We start from the raw sequence: 27,946 nt of genomic DNA, 5'->3' as shown, positions 1-27,946 counted from the left end.
CTTTGTGCACTAAATCTCTAACTTCGCTCAACCGCAGCATACCAGCTAGGCTAGGGTATTCCCCCCAGGGCCAGCAAGCCACTGTAGCAGCCACTCTGTGAAGGAGGGGTATGGAATAAGTAGTATAAGAAAACCTCTTATTAATTACTGTTAGGCTACTTTTTCTCCCCTCTGCCCTCAATCACCCCACTGCCACCAGAGTTTGACCATGTGTTACATCACTGCCAAATATAGAAAGTTCTCCATTACTTTTGTAGGCCTCACACCTCCAAAACCAGGAACAACCACTGTTCACTGAGCATAAACTACAGACAAAGCCCTTATGATTTTTCATGTAATTGCCGTAATAATCCCATAATACCAATATTGTCTTTGTTTTATATAAAGCATACAAAGAATGCTGTTAGAGAAGTTAAATGCCCAAGGTCGCTCCGCTAGTAGGTACTTAATAAGGCATAGATACAAAACCCACACTTTTGACCACTTCACTCCCTCCAACAAGGAGTCTCTCATGAGAATGTAGCTTAGCATACCACATTTGTCTCTGTACAAAAAAGATAAAAGTTAAATCAGGAGAGCCACTCGTAAGGCAAAGGGTGGAAGTGTGTATGTGTGTGTGTGTGTGTGTGTATGTGTGTGTATGTTTATATAATTTTATATTTCATTTCTACTTTTACTGATAGTAGATTCAACTCTTTTTAACTTTTTTTTCCATTGTGGCAGAAAAATCCCATTTTTAGCAGATTGCCATGCCCTTCCTATGTGGGGTATCTGGTTATCCGCCAGTGTTTGTCCTCTGTTCAGCCTGGTGTGGCAGCCATGTGCTGTTTCTCCTAGCTTGCTCAGAGATCATGATGGCATCTTAGTCTAACAGTTACTGGTCTTCCCACAAGAGACATTTCTCATGTCTCTATCCAGAATTAATTTCTTTCTTTCTAGCTTGGATTGTGTTCATTTTGCATGAGTTCTCATCTTGGGTTTCATTGTATAAGCCTTCGGAGTCTAAACACCGATTGCCCCCAAAAGTTTCAGTGTTCTGCTCCTGCTGAATGAGGACATATGGCATGTGCCCTCTCTCCCTGGAGGCATCATGAAACATTCTCTTAATATTTTCCAGAGGTCCAAGAAAATAAAAGTGAGCTAAGAATGTTGTGAATGGCACACATTGCTTGCGGGGACATCCTGCCATACTTTGAAGGATGCATATGTATTAACAAGAGCAAGTATGTCCTCCTCTGTTAGTAATATGCTGTCACAGGGAAGGCTTTCCTACAACAATGGACACAATAATAGTGTTGCATAGGCCTTGTGTTCCACGGCCCTGTCCCAGCATATCCTTTAGCAGTGGTTGCCCGGTCCACTTAGATTTCTGTCTGTTCCCCTGTAGCAGTTTTGCCAGTGGCCTCAGGAGTCCCTAGGACATGCCAGAGGAGGTTGGTGAACTGAGACTTGCTCTATTCTGAAGCTGTTTTATGGAATACTTGAGGTCCCAAAGAGAACTCAGAGAGCTGAAGAGACCCATGAGGGCTCAGAGCATGAGTACAGGGCGCAATGAAGTGCCTTTCATCTTTGGCTTTGGGGGCTCTTCATGGGCTAATTACCTACAAGCCAAGGGTATAAGAGGTGCAGCTATGAGTAGGGCCAGTGTCTCCAGGGGCTTCTGGTCCTCCTCTCCACCTGCACTGCTTGCATTTTTTAGCAGTGTATGCATCAGAATTGTATTGAGGTTCTAGCTGCTCATGATTCCCTCTCTCCTTGCCTCCCCTATAAGCCCAAGGAACTGCGCAAGGAAACCATTGGCTTGAACAGCGCATATAGGTGGGCTCAAACCCATCTGAACGGACGGGGACTTCAAGGCCACAAAAATGGGTTGCATCTTCCTAGAAGGTCTTCAGAAATCTCAAGAACCTCCAAAACCTTGGACCTAAAGTCTGAAGGCATTTCCTTCTGAAGTGTGATTTGGAGGATGAGTCAGGGTGAAGCTTAGCTGTTTCTCAGCTAGCTGACAGTACTCTTCCTTCCCTTCTTCCTGAGGATGCTCTGGCACTGGGCTTGTGCTCAAGTTCAAAATCAGACTCTACTTCCAGAGATGTCTGACAAGACATTCTGGAATGCCTCAATTCTCTGCTCTCCACAATTACCCTCTTCTGAAGAGGCTGAGATGGGCTTATGATTATGTGGCAAAGGAAGGGTGGTGCTTACTAACCCTTCTTTGTTGCGGGGAGGGGGGGGTTCCTAACTGCCAACATCCTCTGGAATTTCCACAACTCAGCCAACATGCTCGGAGCCTTTGCTAGTTCAGGCCTACACTGGACATATTTGGGACTATAGAGAGGGACGAGACCCCCAGTCTCTTTGCTTGAGAACCTAATCCATAATGGATCGGTTGCTATGAAATCCATCAAATTCTACAATGGAAATGCCTGGGAAGCTGTTTTTCCTTTTCCACAGAACTTTAGTGCCTTGAAAACCTAGCACCACCCCCATAACAGCAACAACAAAAAGCACATTAGTCCAGAGCATCCCAATCAATAAGTGTTCTGCTGCCCCCCCCCCCAACCCAGAGTGAGGGAAGGGGGCTGGGTAGCAGACTGGCCCTGGGTTGAGAATCACTAAACAAGACTGCTTTCTCCAAACCATTATTTTTTAGCACAAACATTAAAAAATTAGATTTAGTTCAAATTCATAAAATTTGGAAATTTCTCTCTTAATAGTTCAAGCTCTAACCTTGGGTCAATCTTAATAGGAAGGAGACCTTACAAATTGAGTTCTTATATAGAAGGAAAAAGCAAACAAAGATTGTCCTGTTGCTGCTACTGCTGCTGCTGCCACTGCCTTTGCTGTGACATTCAAAGCTCCGTGATTCTGTGCAAGGTCAAGAATGTAATTTCAGGAATGAGCAAATGGGTTTTAGTTTCACTAGCAATCCTGGTGTCTGGTGTTCTCACCACAACAAGCTGTAGGCTCCTTGGGACAAAGACCAGGTTTTGCTCACCTGTCTGAAATGCCCAGGTTTTGTTCACCTCTGTAGCCACCAAAGAACCCTGCTTGTACTCACTCACTGAAGAATTACACAGGCACAGTGGTCCTCAGAGTTAGGGTCCGCAGGAAGGCAAATACTTGGTTTAAGGTTTTATTTCTTGCCAAGTGTTTTCATTTACCAACTTAGAGCAAGAAGTTAAGTTTTTATACTTATGGTATACATTTAGTACTAACAGCTGTTCTCAGGTTTATTTTCCAGACTCAGCCACTTTCCTATAAACATATAATAATTAAGGATTTTATTAGGACTTTATGGTTCTGCCTTCAAGGAATCAAGAAAGAAAACTTGCAGTATTAATTTTGGTGGTCCTCTACAGAGCTCACCATCTGATATAAAATATGGGTCAATCTAACTGAGTTTTGGATCTTCTTACGTAAGGTTCTGGGTACTGAACCCATTAAGTCCCTTTTCCCAGTAAGCCCTGAAGCCACTGCAGCCCAGGCTTGCCCATATTTGTCCTTCAGTCCTAGGTTGAGGACATAACCTAATTGGCCTGGTGTCCTGGAAGCCAGCAACACACCCACTTGACCCTTGGAAATTCTATTCCTTGTCCGTCTGGCTGTTGAGGGAACTCAGCCTTCCTGGTGCCACACTAGCCCTTTACTTTGAGTCCTGTAATGTTACTTATTCCAGGGAAACAGGATCAAATGGTAACATGGGAAATGACAAAACTAATAAATCCCCCTCTTTTCTCACCAACACCATCCCCTTTGTGGAGGCACAGAATGGAAGTGTCACCTCCACCCAAGCTCACAGGCCCTGCCTGCAATTGCTGGCTTTTATCACAGTGGTCAGTCCAATAATCTAGTTTTCTCTGTCATCAGATGAAATGTTTTAAACCAGATATGAGAGTGTCAGGGATTCAATTCTCAGATTTGTTTTTTTTTATTTTTATTTCTTAATATTTTATTTATTTATTTGAGAGTGAGAGCCAGAGAGAGAGCATGAGGGGAAGGAAGAGGAGGGGCAGAGGCAGAAGCAGACTCTCCACTAAGCAGGGAGGCCAATGTGGGGCTCGATCCCAGGATCCTGGGATCATGACTTGAGCCAAAGGCAGATGCTTAACCAACTGAGCCACACAGACACCCTTCAGATTTGTTTTATTATAGTTTTTTTAGTGACTCATGAAAAGCAGAATCCAGAAATTATTCAGCTTTTAGTTTTCCTCTTGATTAGACGTTTTCAAATTTGCAAACAAACTCCTCAGAAACCTCTTAAGAAGAGACTACTTAAAGGGACCCTGGTCCTTTTATGAGGTGAAGAATCCTCTTGCATGTGCATGACTTCACTCTTTCATTTGTCCACGCAGGGGCCTGGAAGTATAGTGGGAGAAGCACTTTTAGCAAATGATATGAGTGGTGCCTAAAATGCCCTTGAGAAACACTGCTAATATCTGGCCTCTTAATTTATGGGCAAATTACTCTTGCTCTAAACATGTAATCAAGGGAAATCCCCCCTTGATTATTCATACTGAAGATTTTATTTTTATTTATTTTTATTTTTTTCATACTGAAGATTTTAAAACCCTATTTAAAACTTTTGTTCTTAATCAATCCGACTCCCACTGTATTTCATTTGCATCCCTCAAGGTGGCTTTTATCTATGGGTAAGAAGCTAAGCTGTTCTGGTTTCCCATCAGAAATGAAATGGCGGGGATCCCTGGGTGGCGCAGCGGTTTGGCGCCTGCCTTTGGCCCAGGGCGCGATCCTGGAGACCCGGGATCGAATCCCACATCAGGCTCCCAGCGCATGGAGCCTGCTTCTCCCTCCGCCTGTGTCTCTGCCTCTCTCTTTCTCTCTGTATGACTATCATAAATAAATAAAATTTTAAAAAAAATTAAAAAAAAAAAGAAATGGCAATGCTTGTAAAATAGTGGTTTCCTATGATTATTAAGTATACATCTTTCGACAATAGAGCTGTTGTTTTTGGCACTACAGTATCTTAGAAATGTTAACACAATTTAGGAAGCTATTTAAAGGTGCCTATATGACTAAGCCCTCCCTCCCACACCCATCACAGAGGAAGGTCAGAGTTGGCTGGGCTGTATATGAAGCAGAGTCCTTAAGAACAAGAGTCCTGAGTTATGTTTTTTTTTTTTTTTAAGATTTATTTATTTGAGAGAGAGAGAGAGCAAGGGAGGAGGGGCAGAGGGGGAGAGAGAGAATCCTAAAGCAGACTCCCTACTGAGCTCAAAGCCTGATGTGAGGCTCCATCTCAGGACCCTGAAATCATGACCTGAATTGTAATCAAGAGCTGGTAGCTTAACCTACTGAGCCATTCAGGCACCTCGATGGTGGTGGTTTTATTGCAAAAATGGTAACAAACAGCTCAAGATGTTTCTATCCTAGCATATTTGTTGTCTGTACACTTGGTCCACTCCTTAAGATTTACATATTTCTTTGAAAAAAAGGAATCTTTTACAAAATATTCACACCAGTTTGATGCAAGATATATGGGCTAATAAATTAATCCTTAACAAAATGACTCAACAGATTTGAAATTGAGTTTATTTTTTACAAATAACTTTCTCTTTGCAGGTCAACTGCTAGGGAGTATGCTCTGAAAATTATCAAGAAAAGCAAATGTCGAGGCAAAGTATGTATAAGGCATATTGTTATGAAAATAGGGGGTTGCTGGGGTAGAAACACGAAGATCAGTTCCCAAATAAACATAAGGTCACCCCAAGAATTGCATTTTGGTGGAATAGAATGTTATATATTTATTGGAACATAACTTTATCCTATAAATATTCTTGCAATAAAAGTTAATTGGAATGATTGTATTTCTGCTCCATTATCATTGTTTGCCTCTTTACTTTCTTCATTTACTTTTGCAATCTAAGTTTCATTCCATCCTTCTATATGCAATTATACTTATCCTGATAGGATGCAAGCATCATCTGAGGACCTTCAACATCTTTTGGCAGTTCTAGGCTGAGTATCTCAATCTAGGATATACTCATTCTCTTTTACCAAAGCATATCTCCTTTGATCCTCAGTATAGTTTCACTCATTGAAGTTAGCTCCTCATGTATTTTGATGTGTATATTGATTGAGGTAATTTTTCTCTTCAACAGGAGCACATGATCCAGAATGAGGTGTCTATTTTAAGAAGAGTGAAACATCCCAATATTGTTCTTCTGATCGAAGAGATGGATGTGCCAACAGAACTGTATCTTGTCATGGAATTAGTAAAGGTGTGTATCTTAGAAAAAGAATAAACCCACAAGGTACCACACTTTCCTATCTGATCGAGCTCTTTATTTTCTATTTTATCTCCTTTATTTCCTTCTACCAATGTTTAGTCTTTCATGTCCATGTATTGGCATAACAGTTAAGAGTATTAACACTAGAGTTATACTGCAAGAATTCAAGTCCCAACCTTGACATATAGCTTTCTGATGTTGGGTATACTTCTCTGTACCTGTCTCCTCAAAGGTAAAATGAGAAGATTAATAGTACGTACTAGGAGTGTTAGGGTGAAGATAAGAAAGGTGGCTTTCACCATGTTCTTTCTTTCTTTCTTTCTTTCTTTCTTTCTTTCTTTCTTTCTTTCTTTCTTTTTCTTTCTTTTTTTTTTGGTGAGGGGAAGGGCAGGAGAGGAAGAGAGTGAATCTTAAGCCCAATGTGGAACTTGATCTCATGGTTCTGAGAGTATGACCTGAGGCAAAGCCAAGAGTCCGATACTCAACTGACTGAGCCACCTGGGCACCCTCCACTATGTATTTTCTAATACACAGAAAGTATTTGGTACCAATATGATCATTGTTGTTAAGATTGTAGTAGAAATTGTGTACTTTTTCACGAACCACATCCAAAGGTATCAACCATTCTTATTAAAAAAAACAAAAGAAAGAAAAAGCTTTAAACTTTTAGTCACCAATGTCATAGAAAAATCACAGTAGAAAATATTCTGCTGCCTTTCAGTAGATGTTACAACCTCATCTTGTTACATAAAATTACATTTGTATTTTATTAAATCATAGAATATGGATAGAAATGACCATATATTGATAATGGTTGAATCTAAGTGAAAGGTGACTCTCCTGTTCCCTCTACTTCCATATTTAAAATTTTCAGTAACTAAAAGCTTTTACCAATTTAGTGTCTAGTGTTCATGAAGTGCTGTTTTTCTCAAGCCTTTTTCCTATTATGTTAATCTAACTGAAGGTGTAACTAATTTCTACTTTAGTTGTAAAATGTCGTAAATTAGTCACACCACCCTCTGCATCAACTGTGTGTACCCATCAGTGAGGGCCTGGGGCTCCGGGAATCATGTTTGGAATCACATGCCCCAGCTGGTGGCAGGAATCAGCACTGTGGAATGTGGCATTTCCTTCTGTAAAGACTTAAGACAAAGACAGCATGTAATAAGCTAATCTGTTACTATGTAGAAAAATGCTCATTTGAGGGCCCTTTAAGCTTTTATTATTCAGAGTTGCTTTACTCTAGATCTGTTGGCTTTTTTTTTTGTGGTTATTTATATATGCAGATGAAGCCTACTTTTTTCCTACTTTATGTTAGGATTTGTTTCTTTCAGAGAAGTGGGACTTGTTGATTTGTAGTGAAGCAAAGGTATTGCCACATTTGAGACCGAGGGAGATAAAAATGGTAAACTATTATTTCAACAAAGAAAGGTTGATTTCAGTTATTTGGAAGATTTTCATATTGGTGCTTTATTGCCATGTAGAGTTTGGTAATCACCCATATTGTAAAATATACTTTCTCTAGGTCCAAGGATAATATTTTTACAATGATTTTAATTTTCAGAGCAACAAATTCAAACCATTCCTGTTGCCCTTCTGTATGCTGTTAAAAACTGATTAGCCTCCTTTTATTGGCTGATTTTTGAAGAGTTAAGACAAACAAATTTGAAGCTGAGAAATGAAAGCAGTGAAAGCTTAAGAGTTCAGAATACATTTTGGTGGGAAAGCCTAGGTCAGGTGACAATAGCTCAGTTACCACTGGGAGGCTTCACTTCACTTAACAGCCTTTTGCAGATTCCCTCTGGGAATTTGACCAGGATAGCCCAACAAGGCCAGAGAGTGTCTGCATAGTCCAGCATCGGGACTTCTCAATTGTACCACCAGATCACACCCTTACATTTAGGTTGCTCCAGAACTGCTGTGAGGCCAGATATGGAAGCATCCTGAGAAGTGAAGGCCAACCCCAGGCTTGAGTTGAAAGGCTCCCATAAACATTTCCCCGGAGAATTGTAGCTAGGGCCATACTTGTCATGAGTCTGATGGTGTGCCAAAGAGTGCCTGTGGCTTTAGGATAAACAAGGCCTGTATTCTAGAAAATAGTGAAGTAACAGTAATTACAAGTGAAATTCCATAATTAATAAGAACAAGACTTTAGACTTCTGCCTACAGATATGTGCCCATGCACATTGCAAATGTGTTCAGAGGAAGGGATTCAGAGGAAGGGTGAGGGAGGCAGCCCTGTGGCCAGGCCCTAACTGATCAGCAGGAGAGAGACAAAGGCACTAGATGGGACATTCTAGGAAGGGGGTTCTAAGAAGGACAGGCTTGGAACGCAGGGTGATTTGGGCATGTTTTAATGATGGGGGAAGAATATCCTCCCTGGAGCATAAAGTCGACAAACTGGTCTAGCTAGTGGCAGGAGATGCAATGAGACAGGTTGGAATTAGGAGGGCACCCGAACATGGAGAGCCATGGGAAAGGAATGCCAACTTTTTGAAGAGAGAAGGAGAAGGCCAACATACCAGGTGGGAAGGTAACAGTCAGTTCCTTGGATGCTTCAAATAAAGAGCCTGGGAGGCAGTGCAGGTTGTGAGGCCACATGGAGCCCCCAGGGATAGTGCGGCAATAGCTCTTACCCAGGAGAAGAGCTGTGTATGTGGCATGCCTTACAGGAAGGACTGGCTGACTGCGTTGTTGAGGATGCAGAGGAAGCGAGCTCACAGGATGCCTGAAGCTTACCTAGATAACTAGGACAACTGTGGAGTCATCGCGGGATCATCATACACAGCCACACACACATCTCACTACATCAGGGTGCTGTTCACATAGCCACACTGAAAATCCTGCCTCCTGGAGGCATGGAAACAACTTGTAAACCTGCATTTGGCAGCCTTGCCTTTGAGAGAAAGAGAAAGCTGAGAAAGTGTTCATTTTGACACAAATGTAGGTGCTCAGGTTGGGAACTGTCAAGGCTGAATGGGCTGTGGGAGCAGCCTCCTGAGTGGAGGCTGGTACAGGGGAACAGAGGATAGGCCAGCTCGTGAAATTCAAAAATCATCAGCCTGTAAGGCCTATATTTTGCTTTTGCTATTTAAAAACAAAAAATGAAATCCCTTACCACATTAGGCAATAGATGAACACAGTTGGCTCCTATGCTCAGCTATTTGGTGCATTGTGTGCAAGAATGATGCAAACGTTGTTAGTAAATCAGACCCAAATTTCTGAAAGGGTTTCAAATAAATAGAACTAAAATTGGAGCCTAAAAGCATTCTATTTCTCCAAATAACAATATGTTAGCAAGGAACAAGGGAAACAAAAGTTCAGATGAATAATGGTCCTAGAAAACTTTCTTTGAAATTTCTCCACCCTCCTCCCTCCTCCTCTCTTTCTCTCTCGTCATTGGAATGACAGTTTCTGTCCTTTTCTCTGCTTCTTACAAAGAAGCACATTATTGAAAAAGAAAACATTACACCCACTCCAAGAGAGCTAAATCTAGAGAATGAAGCGAATGGAGTGTGTGTGTGTGTGTGTGTGTGTCTGTGTGTGTGTACGCGCGCGTGCGTACTTCATAAGGCAGCAGAACATTTTGTTAAGGATGTGATCTGCAGTATTACCTGTTTCTCATTCTGAGAGCTTTGGGATAATGACTTTGAACTTCTGCTGGCAGTTAGTATGAGGCAGGTGGTACGTGCTGCCAGGGCACCCAGGGGTCACAGGCCTCTGCCCTGGAGACCTGGCTCCGCCTCTCCTCCCTGGTTGGGGCTGTGGAAACCACTGCACATTGGATGGCAGAGAATCCTCACCTGCTCCTTTGAGCTATGGAGGAGATGCCATACTGGCTTTCACGGTGGGGAAAGAAATCCCCATAGGAAGTCTGTGGGCCTTTGCAATGGAAGTGGCAGGGAAAGCCCTAGGAGCCCAAAGATCCTGCATGCTTCTTCATCTCCTTGATCATCTGTCAGTTACCTCTCCAGGAGGCACCATTGGATCATCTGCTAACGTGCTGCTCCACCTGCTGTTCTCTTCTCAGGGAGGAGACCTCTTTGATGCCATTACTTCAACTAACAAATACACTGAACGAGACGCCAGTGGGATGCTTTACAATCTGGCCAGCGCCATCAAATACCTGCACAGCCTGAACATCGTCCACCGGGACATTAAGCCAGAGAATCTACTGGTAAGAGGAATTCTAACCTCAAGCATCCTGAGTTCTAAGCACTCATAAGTGAATATGAATACTTCTTTTTTTTTCCTTTCCAATATTCTTTTCTTTCTTATAAAGGCTAGTTTCTAGCTGGACTTGAGCTGGAAACTAACCTTTTTAAGTGTATTTCTAAGGGTTCATGGCCCGTTGGGAGTACTTGACTAATAATTAGCATATAAAAACCTCAGACAGCCTTGGGGGAATAGAGCTTGGGAAATCCAGGGCTGTGGTTGACACCTTGGGCTAGACCAAGAGAGTCCCTGAGGAGCATTTATTTACATGTATATTAATGTATCTACAGCACTTTGATGTTAAAGGTTTTTACTTAGTGGACACCTGGGTGGTTCAGTAGTTGAGCCTCTGCCTTTGGCTCACATCATGATCCCAGGGTCCTGGGACCGAGTCCTGCTTTGGGTTCCCCACAAGGAGCCTGCTTCTCCCTCTGCCTATGTCTCTGTCCCTCTCTTTGTGTCTCTCATGAATAAATAAATAAAATCTTTTTTAAAAAGTTTTTACTTAGAAAAAAAGGAAGCCCCCCTAAATTTAGTTTTCAATAATATGATCTAAAGGCTAAGACAATAAATCATGAGTTTTAAAGACACCCTTCAGCATAAAAATAATCATAACACTGGTTTTAAAAATCAGAGACATGGGCAGCCAGGGTGGCTCAGCTTTTTAGCGCTGCCTTCAGTCCAGGGTGTGAGCCTGGAGGCCTGGGATCGAGTCCCACGTTGGGCTTCCTGTTATGGAGCCTGCTTCTCCCTTTGTCTGTGTCTCTGCCTCTCTCTCTGTGTCTCTCATGAATAAATAAATAAAATCTTAAAAAAAAAAAATCAGAGACATCCCTATCCCCTTCTATAATTATTTGTTTTACTTTTCTGAACTCCATGTCTCTGGGGAAACACTGAGAGTTCTTGAAGCAAATAAACGAGAGTCCTTTCCTAGTCCAGATGTTAAAGGGACAGTATTGGAAATAATTGAGAAGACAGAAACTGGGCATCGGCGAGCTGTCACTGGTAAATATGGGAGTAACATAAATTTTGCTGGCTTTCCATGCTGGAATTTTAATGAAACCTATTCATTTTCTAAACTCCCCCCCACCAAAAATAAATAAATAAATAAATAAATAAATAAATAAATAAATATAAATAAATAAAATAATAAATAAAATAATAAATAAAATTAAAAAATAAACTCCCCCCACCCACCCACCCCAACTAAGATGCTAGTTCTTTAACTTTCATTACCCAGGCCCAAGAGTCATGTATTATATATTACTGTTAGTTTGTCCATCTCTTCAGAAATCTGGGAATTGAGGATTCTCTCTCTAAAGCAGTGCTTCTCCAAGGGTGGTCCAAGACTCCCTGCATCTGAACTACTCCCAGATGCCTTTTAAAAATGCAAATTTCTGAGCCTCCCTGCAGCCCTAGCAAATCAGAATCTGGTGACTGGTGACAGGGTACAGATCTTCTTGGAAACAAGCTCCCCCACATGACCCAAATGAGCATTTGAGTGTAGAAGCAGATGAGCAACCCAACTCCCACTACACAGAAAGGGCTGGTGACATCTGCTAAGATGGTCACCTACCCATGAGTTTGCCCTGCGCTTTACCCTCATCCCATTTAATCCTCACAACGGCCAAATGGGGTAAATTCTATTACTGTCCCATTTCACAGGTTAAGGAAACTGAGTGCCTAGAAGTTAAAAGACCTGCATAAAGCCATTATAAGTCATATGTGGAAGAACTCCTATCTCAGCCTAGCTCTGCCCTACTCCAGAGTCCAAGATTTTAACCTCTAGACGACATGAAGCTGTGCATGAGGGAGGTTTATTGCATGCTTGCTTTGTGCCAGATGTGGTGCCAGGGAACAGAGAAACAGATGCCTTCATGGAGTTGAGATTCAAGTAGGAAAAAGAGGCATTCAAGAAATAAATACACATGCAGTTAGTTCACCGTAATTACGTTCATAAACTTGGAGCTACTGGCTAATGAAGGCAGCTGAGGTCAAGTGCCGGAGTTCTGACTTAATTGCCCCTCAAATTCCACATCTCCGCAGTCGCCAGAACATTCTCTTCTGCATAGTTGCCTCCATAACCTGCAGCAATTTTCTCTTGTCTGCATTCATTACTCCTCTGTCCTGAATTATGTAGGATCATCTCATGGGAACAGACTCACAATTAGCCTTTGTTTAAAAACTTCTCTAAGTCCCAAAAATTCAGTGATTGAAAAATTAAAGTTTCATTCCCCCCCCACCCACCCACCCTTTGCAGTTTGGTTTTGTGTGACACTGCTCACTTGCTTCTCACCAGAGCGTTATCTATTTCTGTAAATGCCATACATGATTACTTAGCAGGGTACTTTTTCTAAAATTACAATTTGCAGGACACTTTGAAAATACTGTGCTCGTTCTAACATATTTTACTTTTTTAAATTACTGAAAAAGAAAAAGGTTCACTCTTTTTTTCCTTTCTTTTCCAATGCAGGGATGTGAAATACACACACACACCACTGAAGCCATTTGCAATATAGGTCTGATATATATGTATATGAACTAAAGTAATTCTGCTTCTCCAGTTTAGTACTTTCTTACTCTAGGGAAGTAATAAGAGTTGGTGAGTTTTACAGGGATAAATCTATTAAGTAAAAAATAGGTAGAAGAATAGAAAAATTGAACAAAATTAGGATATCGCTAACTGAACTTGCGACTTCTGTTAATTTCACGTTCTGTTGACTTTTATGTGGAAATAAGAGCAAATTGTCATGGGAGGCACATTCACATACTGAGGATTTATAGTCAGATGCACCAAAGTTCAAAACCAAGTGCTTCACTCTTCCACTGGCTGGTCTTATGACCTTGAACAAGTTTCTTTAACTCCTTTGAGCCTCCTTTAAGGGGATTTTATAAAGATAAAAAGATAACATGGAACTATTAGCTTCATTCTTTTTTATTCCCGTTTTATTTGTAATAAAAATTAAATTATTCCTAAAAATAAAACTGTTTCACAACAAATTATATGTTATAAAAATCATCTTGCATCTTTTTTGACATTGCTTTTAAAATTTTACTATCTACCCACGCATGGATTTGCCATCTCCTGGCAAAATGTAGAGCTAGAGACTATTTTTGAAAAATGCTATGACAAATTTAAAGATTTTGAGTCCATTTTTTTACTGCCAAATAAATAAACTTACCAAATAAAAAGGCTTCACTCCACACTTTGCATTACTCTTTTATTAAGGAACCTCAAAAAAGCCTAAATTGTTAGATTACTAATAAGATTCTTGCCAGCTAAGTGTTTAATGTTTGTTATAACTAGCAAAGAATTATTTTTTAAGTGTCGAATTCAGCAATAGATTTTATTTTATACAGTACCATATTTATGGAACTTCCAGAATTTTTAATTTTTAATCCTTATAGAGATATATAAAAATGTTGTAGCTTGGCCTTAGGGATCTATATTGACCTATTCAAGTCTATGTATTTGTCAGGTCAAGGTCTTTTAATGAGAGAACATGATTTGATTTACAGTGGTGTTTCCAGCCACATTTGGTGTGAAAACTGAGAATTGACCCAATAATAAAATTATTGTATCATTCCTAATTTTTTGTTTTGTTTGTTTTCTTTTGTTTTTGTTTTCACAAGTTAATCATCTCAATGATCTTACATGGTTCTTTTTGCTGTCAGGCCTGGAGCTTAATGATCATAGAGGAGTGACCAGTGGGATGGGACGGTGGATGAGATGAAAGAGTGAGTGAATGAGTGACACTTCTTCACAGACTATAAGACAGACACAACATGAGAGGTCCAAGCCATTCTTCAACTCATTCATTACACTGAGGACTCACATGGGCCTCAGTCTAAATGCCACGGAGTGGGGATAGTGCAGTGTTTCCCCAGCTATACTTGTGCACAGGATGTGTGTGTGTGTGTGTGTGTGTGTGTGTGTGTGTGTGTGTGTAAGATAGTATATAACTAAAAGAGACATTTTGCTTTTTAAAAAACAAACAAAACCACCAGAACTGTCCTCCTGGGATCAACCGCCTTCAGTTTGCAGGAGTCACCACTAGATGGCAAGCTTGCACCCTTGGCAGGAAAAATTCTCAATAGCAGCCTGAGTTTCTTCCAAGGAGTTGGGAGGGTCTTTTATTTTTTATTTTATTTTTTTTTTTTTAAGATTTTTTATTTATTCACGAGAGGCAGAGACACAGGCAGAGGAAGAAGCAGTCTCCCTGTGGGGAGCCTGATGCGGAACCAGATTCTAGGACTCCGGGATTATGCCCTGAGCCAAAGGCAGATACTTAACCCCTGAACCACACAGGTGCCCCTGGGAGGGCCTTTTAAAATGTATATACAGATGCCACCTCCTTAGGAAAATCAAAGTATCTAATGGCAAAAATATAACTTAGAAGATGAGTTTTTGTTAGATTCCAGAAATAAACAGCCATTTTCTTGAAATATAAAAGTTTATGTTCAAAAACCTTTTTCCTTCTCAACTCCCCAGCTCTGGGAGAAAGCAATTTCTCAGAAAATCTGCCTATCGGGGCCAGAAATTTCCTTTTAGAAACTGTCTATCCAGGTATTTGTACCTGCTTCTGGCTGCCCATCAAAATGGTATGCCTAGCACATGACCCTCTGTTTCACTAATTGGATTATACGTAACGGTAAGGTAAGGTATCGTGTTCTTTCCAAGTGTTGATATGCTCCAGTTCCTCTTGGTTTCCAGTTCAAGCCAGCCCCAAGCCCACAAGATGGCAGATTTCTTTCTGCCTTAATCCCATGACCGTTAATCTCCAAATAAATCCATTTTATGGTAAGATAGCTAACTACACTGGTACACAAGGCAAGTGCCACAGATAGAGTGCATCTAGAAGACCTAGGCAAAAGCACAGTTGAGTAGATTTGCAGTCAGTCCACTGTCATATGATCTTGAGCCAGCAGAGTGTTGACTGATGATTGGGGGATCCAGGAGAAAGGAGCCCGAGGCCTCTCAGGACTCTGTCACTAGCCCTGCCCCAACTGCCCTGCGTTAAATGAAGACCTATTGTGGCAAATGACAGAATTGGCCTTTATTACATGTAGCCATTATGGTCATTGAAAATGACCAAGCAGAACCTGAATGATCATTTTTTATAGGTGTTTAGAAAAAAAAAATTCTGCTCTCCTAATTTGGATAAAAGTTAAGGGAAAAATAGAAGTAAGACAACATTTTCCCAAAACATCATTTAGTATAAGAATATACCAGCTACTTTACTAGCACATTTGCTGAGGGCCTTTTTCCAAGGACCTGTGATTGCACATGAGAAAACACAGGAAATAAAAGTGTAGTGTGTTGCCTTGGTTGGCCTGGGTCTGTCTGCTCCACTACTCATCCCTTCTGTCATTAGGGACTGAAATAGTATCACTCATCTCATTTAAAATGACATGGCCTTACTGGACTAGCAAAGATTAATAATAAGAACATATAGTATTGGAAAGGTTATTAGGATACCAATTATCTCACATGTGTTGGTGCAAGAGTAACTTCAGAGAAGCTTTCTGAAAGGTAATTTGCTAATAAATAATTGAAACCTTAAATAGTATGAGTATCCCATGATCAAGTAATACCACTTCTGCAAATGTAACCTAAAGAGAAAAAAATCAGATCTCTATCCATATGTAGGGTTGTTCATCTCAGTGGGTTTTAGTATGAAAAAAATATATACATATATTTGGAAACAACTTAGGGCACTAATTAGTTAAATAATGGCATGATGAGGGGGAAGGAGGACATACTGGTTAAAATCTTGGACTCAGGTGTTACCTAAATTTAGGTTCTGGTTCTCCCACATATTGCTGTGCAAACATTGAACAACAGTGAAACATCTCTGAGATTCAATTTTGTCATCTGCAAAATATCAGTAAGATGATTTAATAGGTTGTTGTGAAGATCAGATAGGATAAAGAGCATGAACTCCTCAACACAATGCCCGACATATCCCGTGTGCTCAGTAAATAGCAGTTGTAGTAGCTGTTGGGATTATTACTGATGGTAGGTACATCCATGCAATGGAATATCCAGGAGCCACTGAAAATCGTGATGTAGATACATGCTTATTCACTCAGGATATATTGTCCAGTGGCAAGAGAAAAGCAGGAAAGAGAGGTAAAGAAAGGGCTGGAAGTTTATATCCCCAAATGTTAATGATGGTTATTTCTAGGTGTCAAGATTATGGGTGAGCTTAATTCCTTTCCCTCTGTAATTATCTGTCTTTTCTAATTTCCCTACAATGACATATTGGATATTGCTTGTGTGACAAAAATGTAATACGAGTTTTAAAAATTGCAATGACATTAAGTTCCCACAGTTTTAGCAAGGGGGTATGTATGTGCAATGGCTCACAGAATCCAGACGTGCCTGTTGCACGGATCTCACTGCAGCTATGTAGAACTCCCCTTTAGATAGTTTCATGACTCTTTTAAAGTGAGGGTGAGAATCGGGCTTTCTGGAGTTTCCACTCATCCTCCATCTTCCCAGATATCTCTAGAGTTAATACTTTGAGAGCTATTTTATTTTTCCCTCTGATATCGTTACCCCTCTTCTGACTTCTTTTTTTTTCCTGTTCTGACGTCTATGCGATCTTTATTATTTGTTTGATTTCATAAAGATTTTTACATTACAATAATTTTTTTCCAGGAGGTTTAATTTTAAAGTATGTGGACCATAAAGTGCATTTTGTAAAATAATCTCCTGCATTAATGTTGTTTTACTTCACTTCTTAAAGATTAAAGACTTAATTTTAATTCATTTTCCTTAGAAAGGATTGTAAAGGCTATATACCGTGGCTGGAGGAAAATGAGTGTCTTTTTTAAAGGGACACCATATTTGTTAAAAAGTAAATTGACTTTTTTTCATGACTGTCAATTTCACGCCACCTTTGTTCAATTCTATTTGGTGAAAAATTTTTTTAGTACCTATTGGGCTCCTCTGTGAAAAATATTTCCATGGATGCTAATGATTCATTAGCCAGCATTTCAACAGGGTTATCTTTGAATTCACAGCAACATTGAGAATTATGTTTGTTCCAACACGTCTGTTATATTAGTCAGCTTTTAGTTCTCTATTATGGGAATCTCAGAAACCATTTGCCTGGGTTCAGGTTATCTGTGAATTTTCATAATATTTTATGGCCACCAGCTGCATTTTATGACTATATATTAAATTTTTTATTTTTTTCAAATAACTTTTCCAAATGGTCTCAGTTTCTAATCCAAAGGAAATCAGGCCTATGCCCAAACATCTACTGTTCAGTAAGTTACAGCTACTGCAAAACCCAAAATAAACGAAAGAGAAACAAAAAGAAAACTCTTCCTCAAAAAGGAAAAACCCTGTATAAAATGCCAGTGTGCCTAAAACCTAATACCTGACCTTTCACTGTATCTATTCTTGGTGGGACATGCCTTCAGCTTTTAATTGGGACTTCTTTCATAATTGTTGCCATTTAACACATTTAGTCTGTCAAATCATGGGATGTCTTTATAGCCGTATAATAAACCCTAGAGAACAACTTCTCTGACTGTAGCCATCTGCAATGATCACAAGAGTAGCTTACAAAATACTGACAATCTTTATGGTAATAGGATACATATGGCAGCCCACAATTATGTGTAGCTGCATTCAATTAGTGTTGTACAATTACACAGTTTTATTGCTTAGTTAAAACAGTGAAAGCACTACATACTGGTAATTTGCACTAATCCCCGTCTCTTTAATAGCCTCTCAGTGTTTAAAATGTGGGGGAACATCTATAGTATTTAAAGGGCTTGGGATGAACATTAAATTATATCTCATGTTGTGAATACTCATTGATTGACAATCAATGTATTCCCACCTCACTTGTGGGTCATGTTTTATGGAGGCTTTAAAATACAGTTATAGCAGAAAGTTCTTTTGTACAGCAGAACTCCACTTGCTGGATTGAGCTGCCCAAGCCTGTGCTTGCAGCCTGTTAATGTCCCTCCTGGAAGATGTTCAGGATGAGGAGACATGCAGAGGACCAAAGGTCAGAATCGATTCAGGGAGCGCTATAAGCCATTTTAAATGTGAACTTGTTAGAAGCATTTCCAATTCCTAACTTTTAATTAAAAACTTAGTTCAAAGTAAATTTATAGCTGCCATTTGGGAAAATACTTTCTGAAGATGGCTTTTTGAGTGTGTGTGTGTGTGTGTGTGTGTGTGCGCGCAGGCGTGCACACACACACGCCTGGGCTCACGCACGCCTGTATGTTTGAAACAGATGTGTTTAGCAATCTGTGATTTTAACAGAATTTAAATTACATTTTTAAATGGCCTCCTCCGTGCCCCTCTGTAACTGGCTTGGTAAAAGATAAGGGTGAGCCCAGCGCAGGTTGTAGCAAGCGCTAATGGTGAACCCCAGTTGTGAAGTGGGCTTATTACATTGCTTAGGAAAGGTGCTCTCCCATTGGAGGAGAGGAAACACTGGAATATATTCTTCTGTATCCTTCTCTCGAAGTGTTGACAGAGGAAAACCCAAGGCAACCTTGTTTCCTGCCCTGCCTGACAGTAAGTTAAACAGAATTCCAAACCAAAGGCCTGGACATTTATTCACCTGCAAAAACATTTTGCTGAAGCATTTCTAATGTCGTTGTGTCTAGAAATGTTTTCAATTACATGGATTAGGGCTTTGTCTCTCTTATTGTCTATCATAAGCATCAAGTTAACTTCTTTGTGTTCATGAAAATTCTATGTTTTTTCAAAGCAAAAACGTTGTGGAAGTGTCAGAGATAAAAAGAACATTAAAACGATAGATTCTGTGTGTTTTATTTAATACTGTTGGTTTATTTAAAAGAGTCATTACTTTTATGTAATCCTAATTTTCTTTATTTTAGATAAGATTTTTTTTCGTGCTTTTTTCCCCTTAGTTATTGAAACTTTGAACTTTGTTGCTCAGTATATTAAATATAACTGGCATATGGCTGCATATGAGATGGAATTCCTATTAAGTAAGATGTAGAGGCTCAAAAATAAAACCTTTGCTATGTGTAGGAGAAATACATGTTCATATTCAGAACCAAAATGTGACTTATGACTGGATCTGCCAACATCTTCTTTCATCCAACTTTTGAATAAAGTTAGGTGATTATAGATAGTATGTTTAGAGAAAAACCACAAAATTCCTGTGTAAATGGAGTTGTGTAAATTGAAATCTGCACAAACTCATAAAACACGAACTATGGATGTTTGGACCTAACAGAACATCAAAGTGAGAGTTTATTTTGCATTTTAGAAAGCTTATTGCTAACAAAATGGAATTAGGGAAGTAAACAATTCTCTCTTCGGGAAATAAACTAGATGATCTTCTAGATGTTTCCATCTCAGGTTTCTGTTCATGAAAAACATTTGCTTGTCACTTGGATGACCAGAATGGCTGAGGTGCTCAGACTATGATTTAGAAATTTCTTTTGCCAGAGAACATTTAGGCTGGGAATGAGATTGTGTTTTGCAGCTCTAATGCCTCGGAGTCCCTCACTCAGACCTTACTCCCACTGATGGGCTGGAGAGCTGCTTTGTTAAAGGAGAGAGGACAGTGTCCGTCCCACATGACAACTGGGCAAAGCCACATCAATGAAGGACACACAGCTGTCTTTGCCCTAAAGCCTAAATGCAGGTGACCCCGCAAGCCTCTGGACACCTGCCCAAGAGCCTAAACTAGATGCAGGTCAAGCCCTTAAGGAGAAGACTCCATGTTCTGAGTGTGGAGAAAGGTAAAAGAATATATATATATATATATATATATACATATTATTTTTTTGCCCAGAAAAGACACAGTCTCTCCAGAAGGGAAGATTTGACTCCCTGCCTCTGCCAAAACAGTTAGATCCAAATGACCATTGCTGATACTGCCACTTAGCTGGCCAAACATCTGCACTTTATGCTGCAGTGAACTGAGAAGTTAATCTACTTTTTCCAAAGAAAAGGTGACGTGGAGTGTGAACAGTAGTGGCGCTCCTGATGTGTGGAAATGTGTCTTGCTGTGCAAGAGGTTCAGGCTGTTGTATCAAGTTCAGATGATCACAAGGCAGCAACAGAAGAACATGCAGGCTTCAGTTTGCTAGCTGGATTATTTTGATGTACATGGAAAACTTCACTATTTCCTCAAGGCATCTCCTGGTGACTGCCTTTGCTTGGAATACTAGCTTTTTACTGTGGTTTTATCTTATTGATTCCAATGGAGGACACTGACTTAGAATCCTGAATGCCCTTTGATCTTTTCTTTGAAATAGTAGAAGTTGTTTGGGATACTTTTTAGAGCAGACCCATTTGGTTTGATCATGGGCTGGAATTAAAGTGGTATAAATACTTGCCTATGGTCACATGCATCCTTTTCTTGATTTGTTGGGTGAAGGACTGGAAATTTTTACTGCCTTAATAAGGAAACCTGGACAGAATGCTGACTCTGCACCTGATAAATCTTTCTAAATTGCCTCAGGTGAAATGAAATGTTAATATCCCTTTCAATTATTAATAAAAAAATGTAAATAGGTTTTGCTGGAAATGTGGGCCACTGAATATAAAGTATTTTAATATACATGTAGTTTTTTTGTTCAATTACTAAAAAACTATATTTTTAAGGCTTCTTACATATTAAAATGGAGAGGTAATTATTTTCATAAATTGGAGGTACTGCACTAGAGACTTTCTATGTTTCATAATATTACACAAATCAATTTTAATTGTAGGAAACATTAAATACAGATAAGCCAAAAGAAAAAATCTCCCATAATCCTCCACCCAGAGACATACACACTAACATTGTGTTCTTTCAGACATTTTTCTTTGCATGTATTTTTCTCTTTAATACACATTTTATGCAAACCAGTCTGAAATCTGTCCTTAGTTCCCCCAAATAATTTGTTTCAATAAATATAAACCCACATCACCACATTAATGGTCCTGTAGCATCCCACTGTATCAACATACTGTCATTTATTATTGAATTTCCATTTGCTGGCTGTTCACCATGTTTCCAATTCTGCAGTAATCTTTAAAAAAAAGATATTCTTGTATGTATATCATTGCATAACTGCCTGTTTTCTTTTTTTTTTTTCACTTTGTGATAAATACCTTAAATTTAAGCCTCAAAGCCCCTCATTTCTTCAAAAAAGAGCTTTTGAGCTCTTGGTCATAAGGCGAGTTCACTCTTTCCTTTTACTTTAGGTATATGAACACCAAGATGGTAGCAAATCGCTGAAGCTGGGTGACTTTGGTCTGGCCACCATTGTCGATGGCCCCCTGTACACAGTCTGTGGCACCCCAACATATGTGGCTCCAGAAATCATCGCGGAGACTGGGTAAAAGCTTCCATTGGTTTATTGGAGTGCTGTGCTTGCCAAAGAACTAGTCTGCTTCAAGAACAGGAGAAAACAGCTCTGTCCCATCAAGACAGAATTAGCTATCAGATTTCTTTCACTTTTTTTTTTTTTTCTAAACTTTAAAGGGAGAGCCATTTTCTCTGTTTCTCCAATCAAGTTGCCAATTACGGCAATCTTGTTCAAGGCTTCCATGCGGCCTTTGTTAAAGGTGGAACAGCAGTTATTAACCCCAGAGTAAGAAATGTTCGGACTAACAGAGAAACATATAGTGATGGTAATTAACTCGCTTTTGGATAAAAGAAACAGACACTGCTGTGTGCGGTGATTACAGTCTCCTGTGGTTTTTTTTCTCTCAGCTGTCCTTATTCTCCTGTCCCACTCTCATTTTGGCTCTCTTGGTGGTCCATTGATTATCTGTGCAGTACAAACACCCTTAGGCATCAGAGGGCCACTGGGAGTTTTCAGGTTTCTGTGTGCAGCAGTATTAGATGAATGAAAATCTCTAGAATGGGGGGAGAAGGTGAGTGGGCTAACATTTACGAAGTACCTACTATCTGCCAGGCCTTAAGGTCCTTTACTTGATTTTTACTCTCTCAGTAGATGGTATGATTCCCATTTTGTACATGAATAATCTCACTGCGATGGCTGGGTATCATGGAAGCTCATGACTAGATAGTGGTTGAATCAGCATTTGAGCTCAAGGCTGTGTGAATAAAGGGCTCCTTCTGGATACAGCTCTATTTCTTACCAAGGGTCAGAGGCAAAGTTCTGAAGCACTACCCCCTGCCCCCCCGCAGAAGGACTGGGGAAGGGTAGTACAGCAAGGGGAGATGGCCCTACTTTTCCCCCTCAATTAGAAGCACCAACCCAGACCTGGGAGTCTAGGTGGTGTATTTCACTGAGACCTGTTAGAGACAGTTTTTCTGCTTGACCATAGACCAGAAAGGCAGAGAAACAGAATAGATGAGAAGGGAATGCCAATCAGGAAATCCCGAAGTGGGATGTGGGGTGATAAGGACTTTTTTATTTGTCAAATTTGAGTGATTTGGGAGCCCACACCTGTAACCTTGTCTGACATTCCTGAGAGGGTGCTGCCTTCAGCATAGCTACACTTTCTGGTTTATTACTGTGAATACTCTGACAGTCTGCTGTGAGGGAGGGCCCAGGGTAGCAAGAGGGTTGAATTGGGCTCTTGGAGACCCTGGTTGGAACCCAGCTCTGCCACCATCTTGAGCAAAACTACTTACCCCTCTGATTCTTGGTTTTCTCCTCTATGAAATAGGTGATAGTACTTATCTATGTAATGTAAAGAGTGGTTCGAAAAACAGCATAAGATATTGTATGTCAGTGCTTCACAAATCAAAAAATGTCCTATTCATAATGATTATTTCTAAAATCAGAGACTTCATTTCAAGGGTCCATCACTATCTTAAAATTGATCTGACTTGAATTGATAACCTTTTTGATGAAACTTCTCACTGATACTTAGATATGATCTTTAGCCATGCTTTACTTCAATTTTTATTCACTTGTCTTAGTCTCTCTCTCTCTTTTATTACTCTTCCCTTGAATTCTGTTTAGCCAGTGGGTTTTAGTTTAGTGTTTGCTGTTGACTTTTTAAATTTTGTTTCATTTGGTTTTTGGTTTAGAATAGAAGAGTCATCTATTTTACTGTGCCCCATAATTTGTCCTGGCCTGACTTTTGCTAACTCTAACATCACTTACTTTTCCAGATATGGCCTCAAGGTGGACATCTGGGCAGCTGGTGTAATCACTTACATCCTGCTGTGCGGTTTCCCTCCATTCCGTGGGTATGGGCAGTAATCTTTTATTCAGCACCGACAAAGCATTTCTACATTCTCTGAGTGATCCATTCCCCCTTCTTGCACAAAGGAGCCTGAAGCAGGAAAGGAACATAATAAGAACTTCACTTCCAGCGCCTGTTATTTTTTCTATGTTGTACATGCTCATTTACATGCCTTCCATAAATCTTCCTCATATAATTTAAAAACTCATTCTTTCCTAATTGTCCAAAACAGTTCCATATTGACATTTTGAATTGCTTAAAAACACACATTTTACACATTTATGGGGAAAGGAAGGGCTCTAATGCATAAGAATGAAGAGACATACCCTGAGTTGACATTTTAGTGCTGTTTTTTTCCCTTGTTTTTCACCTGAACAGAAGTGGTGACGACCAGGAGGTGCTTTTCGATCAGATTTTGATGGGACAAGTGGACTTTCCTTCTCCGTACTGGGATAACGTTTCTGACTCGGCAAAGGTAGGTTTCCAGTGCCTTTCCTTTTCCTTACAGCCAGTGTGTATTAATGCAATTACTAATTTTGACTCATTTTATGCAAAAAGACCTAATGATATTGTAAATGCGATTTCTGTCCATTTTGGTTATAATTACTAGGTTTTCCAAGAGATCAGGATCATCAAATCATCTGTTTGTAGCCATCCCAAGTGCCTCTGTTTCCCCAGCCTTCTCACTTGCTGTTGCCACTCCAGTTACATTACTATAGCCTCTTGCTACACCTGGCCCATACCAGGCCGCCTTAGATTTCAGCATAGCTTGTGGCTTTACCTTGTTCAGGTCTCGACTCAATTTCATCCTCTCAGGGGAAGCTTCCCAGACCACCTTCTTTTCAACTGCAGCTCTTTAACCTACCTAGCTCACCTTATCTTCCTCACTTGCTTTATTTTTCTCTATAGCACTTACACCCACATGTCCATCTGGTATACCATTTAATTACATTTATCTATCTACCTTTCTAGATGGGTAGATACAGACAGGTGGATACATCTTATGTCGTTTATTTTCTGATTCTCCCCTCTAAAGCACACATTTCATCAAGACCAGGAATTTTGTGTATTTGGTTTATTGGTGTATCATCAATGCCTGTGCAGTGACCAATATATAACTGGTGTTTAACATGTATTATAATGAATGAATAAGAGAAAAAGAAAACTGTAAAAATCTCACATGGAGATACTAGTGGAACTTAAAAAAGAAAACTTTTTGGGGCACCTGGGTGGCTCAGCGGTAGAGTGTCTTCCTTCAGCTCAGGGCATGATCCTGGAGTCCTAGGATTGAGTCCCACGTTGAGCTCTATGCATAGAGCCTGCTTCTCCTCTGCCTGTGTCTCTGCCCTTCTCTGTGTCTCTCATGAGTAAATAAATAAAATCTTTAAAAAAAAAAGAAAGAAAACTTTTTAATTGGTTCCTTAAACTTACATCTCTAAGCATTGACTTAAATTTTTAAAAAATTGATGTTGAGAAATAATTGACTCTTGATTATTCAGCATGCCTTTACCTTCTCCATTCCTGAGTGTGAGTTCAATTTAAAATCTGAATTTTTCTGCCTGGCCACTTTCCATGGAAAATGATCCACATTGGGTCCAAAGCTTTCATTTTCTTCAGCTGTCCAGGACCTCTAGCTACCTCTAGGCCTAGGAAAATGTAGAGGAGTTGAGAGAAGTGTCAGAAGAAAGGCAGCAGGGTGAAAGGAGATGGGGTGGTCCTATCATATTGTGGGGTAGAGGTGTTTTTGCCTGTGAGCAATCTCTTCAGGAACCTATCTACCTCAGTGCTGTCATCACATAATAAGAGGGCTCAAAGTCATTGACACACAGGATCATCTCCTTCCCATACCCCCATGTACCCTGGCAAAGGGCATCACAGAACATAGTTGCTCTAATAAGTTCTGGCCCAGGTTGAAAAGGGAATGAATGCCTTCTTGCACAAAGGAGTCTGAAGTGGGAGAAGAACATAATGAGAACTTTAAGGGAGAATCTCTACATCAGTGGAAATAAATCATCTCCATCATGGAATGATATTCAGACCCCGTGAATGTAAGGACCTGGATAACACATATCTAACCATTTTGTTACACGGGAACTTCTAATCCAAAGTGGACACATGTAAGACAGACTCATCATTAAAACTCAATCTGTGCTTTCCTGGTCCCAATCATTTTGAGCTCATGAGGAAGTCTCATTAATCTCAGCACCATTAAATCATCTGCCTCTTAATAGTTCCATTTTATTGGCATTGATTGATGTGGAAATTTTTGAGGCAAGTTTAACAGATTTCTTTTTTTTAGTTTTATCTTTTTAATTTATTTTTAAAATATTTTATTTAAATTCAGTTTGCCAGCATATAGTATAACACCCTGTGCTCATCCCATCAAGTGCCTTCCTTAGTGCCTGTCACCCAGTTACCCCATCCCTCCACCCACCTCCCCTTCTGCAACCCTTTCTTTGTTTCCCAGAGCTAGGAGTCTCTCATGGTTTATCTTCCTCTCTAATTTTTCCCCGTAACAGATTTCTATATTAAACTTAGAAATCTGCTAATAAAGCACAAAATTCTAGACAGAGAAAGGGATATTAATTCTTTAACTTGTGTAACTGATTTCTTCTCTACTAACTACACTTTAATGAAATTTATTCTAATATTCCTTTCTTTCTTTTTTTTCTCTCGACTCTAAGCAATTGATTTATAATTCTAAGTATTCACCTTTCCTTTGACTTCTAAAGGTGTGGCTGTGGGTAAGTTGAGTTGATATATTTAAGATTTAGAGCTTTTCCAAACTAAAAGAGTATGGCTGCACGCTCAGATTTTTGCCATAAAAATTAGACAAACGGGATCAAACATTTGCCTTCCACAGGAGCTCATCACCATGATGTTGTTGGTCGACGTGGATCAGCGATTTTCGGCTGTGCAGGTCCTTGAGCATCCCTGGGTTAACGTAAGTGACTTCCTCCTTTCCCTGTACTGACTCCTAACATTCCCTTGTAAAATTGCAGATTTCCTCATGATGCTGCCTCCTTTGTCAACTGTTGTGTTTGTGTTTGTTCCTCCCTCTCAAACATGCCAAAATGGTTAGGGGGTCTCAGAGGGCCTCTGATGTAGCTGTGCCGATGTGCACTCTCATGGTCCCTGGAACAGAGCATTTCATTTGATTCAGATGGGACTACCTTCTGACTGGGGAGGTGCATGCACATGGATGCTACCCTCTGCCCCCCATCCTGCATTCTGAATACATCAATAAGAGCAGATTTTCTGAGTCAGTACTGCTTTTGCGTTATTCCTACCAAAAATACAGTTGACCCAAGGGTCTCCACATAAGGCTTGAGGTACTCTGGCACAGGACTTCTCAATCTTGAATATGCTCACAAGTCACCTGAGGATCTTAATAAAATGCAGATTTTAATGCAGTAGATGTGAGGCTCTGAATTTCTAAAAGTTCCCAGATGCTGCTGCTGCTACTTGAGTACTAGAGTCTCATGATACATGATACGTGTTTATGAATGTTGAATATGAATGTGCATAGATATACAGCGAAGGTTTGTTTAAATATTTTCATAGAGTAGAGCTTCCCCATTGGTGTACAGATATGTAAAGACATTAATACCCTCAGCCAGGGTAGTCAGGCAGGGCAGCTAGAGTCTGGGAGTGATCATCTCCAGCCTCAAAACCTTTTCATTTACCCCAGGTTGCTAAACAAAAACTATCCTTTTCTAGGAAGTGAGAAAAGTTAGGAAACATCTCATGTAAGCCTAATAATCAGTGTGTAAGATAGGCAGAGTGGGTATTATTATACCCATTTTACAGATGCAGAGACTGAGGCTATGGCAAGTGACTTGCCCGAAGTAGCAAAGTTTATCATGGAGCCAAAATTTGCAGCTAGGTATCCTCACTCCAAGTCCATTTGCTTTAAATTCCTATGCACCACAGTATATCTACCTGTCCTTTGTTATATGTGAAAGCACCACGAATATTACAAAAGAATGCATGTATATATCATATCGTTATAATGACTGTTCATACAAGTTAGCAATGTCTCCAAAGTAACTTACCTAGGTCATGGCACCTTTCCCTTAGATATGCTGGGAGGAAGAGGCACAGACCAGCTGCATGCAGCCTTTATTGGTGGCAGCAGTTGGTTCTGATTGATCTACATGCTGCTTAAAAGCCCATGATCTACAAATTGTCAAACTGCATGGTAGCACTAGAATCAGTGAGATTATGACCACATAGAATAAGCCAGAAAATCTGAGTTTGAAACATGGCCTTTGAAGGCTCACAAAGAGCCATAAAGGAAAGAGATTGCATAGGT

At 40.0% G+C, this 27,946-nt stretch overlaps 1 protein-coding gene across 4 annotated transcripts in view; it reads left to right on the top strand.

The window, feature by feature from the left end:
- Nucleotides 1-27,946, top strand: part of DCLK1 (doublecortin like kinase 1) — a 341,749-nt gene that overhangs the window by 280,614 nt on the left and 33,189 nt on the right. For all 4 annotated transcript variants that reach the window (XM_041768042.1, XM_041768040.1, XM_041768041.1 and 1 more), the window contains exons 9-15: nt 5,581-5,638; nt 6,120-6,239; nt 10,279-10,425; nt 21,670-21,803; nt 23,558-23,635; nt 24,010-24,106; nt 26,495-26,575. In XM_041768042.1, the coding sequence (XP_041623976.1) occupies nt 5,581-5,638; nt 6,120-6,239; nt 10,279-10,425; nt 21,670-21,803; nt 23,558-23,635; nt 24,010-24,106; nt 26,495-26,575 (715 nt within the window). The remainder of the gene's footprint in view (nt 1-5,580; nt 5,639-6,119; nt 6,240-10,278; nt 10,426-21,669; nt 21,804-23,557; nt 23,636-24,009; nt 24,107-26,494; nt 26,576-27,946) is intronic.

Source organism: Vulpes lagopus, chromosome 8 (assembly GCF_018345385.1).
Source record: "Vulpes lagopus strain Blue_001 chromosome 8, ASM1834538v1, whole genome shotgun sequence".
NCBI lineage: Eukaryota > Metazoa > Chordata > Mammalia > Carnivora > Canidae > Vulpes > Vulpes lagopus.
The sequence above is the reverse complement of the archived record's forward strand: the minus strand, read 5'-3'. Positions and strand labels throughout refer to the sequence as shown.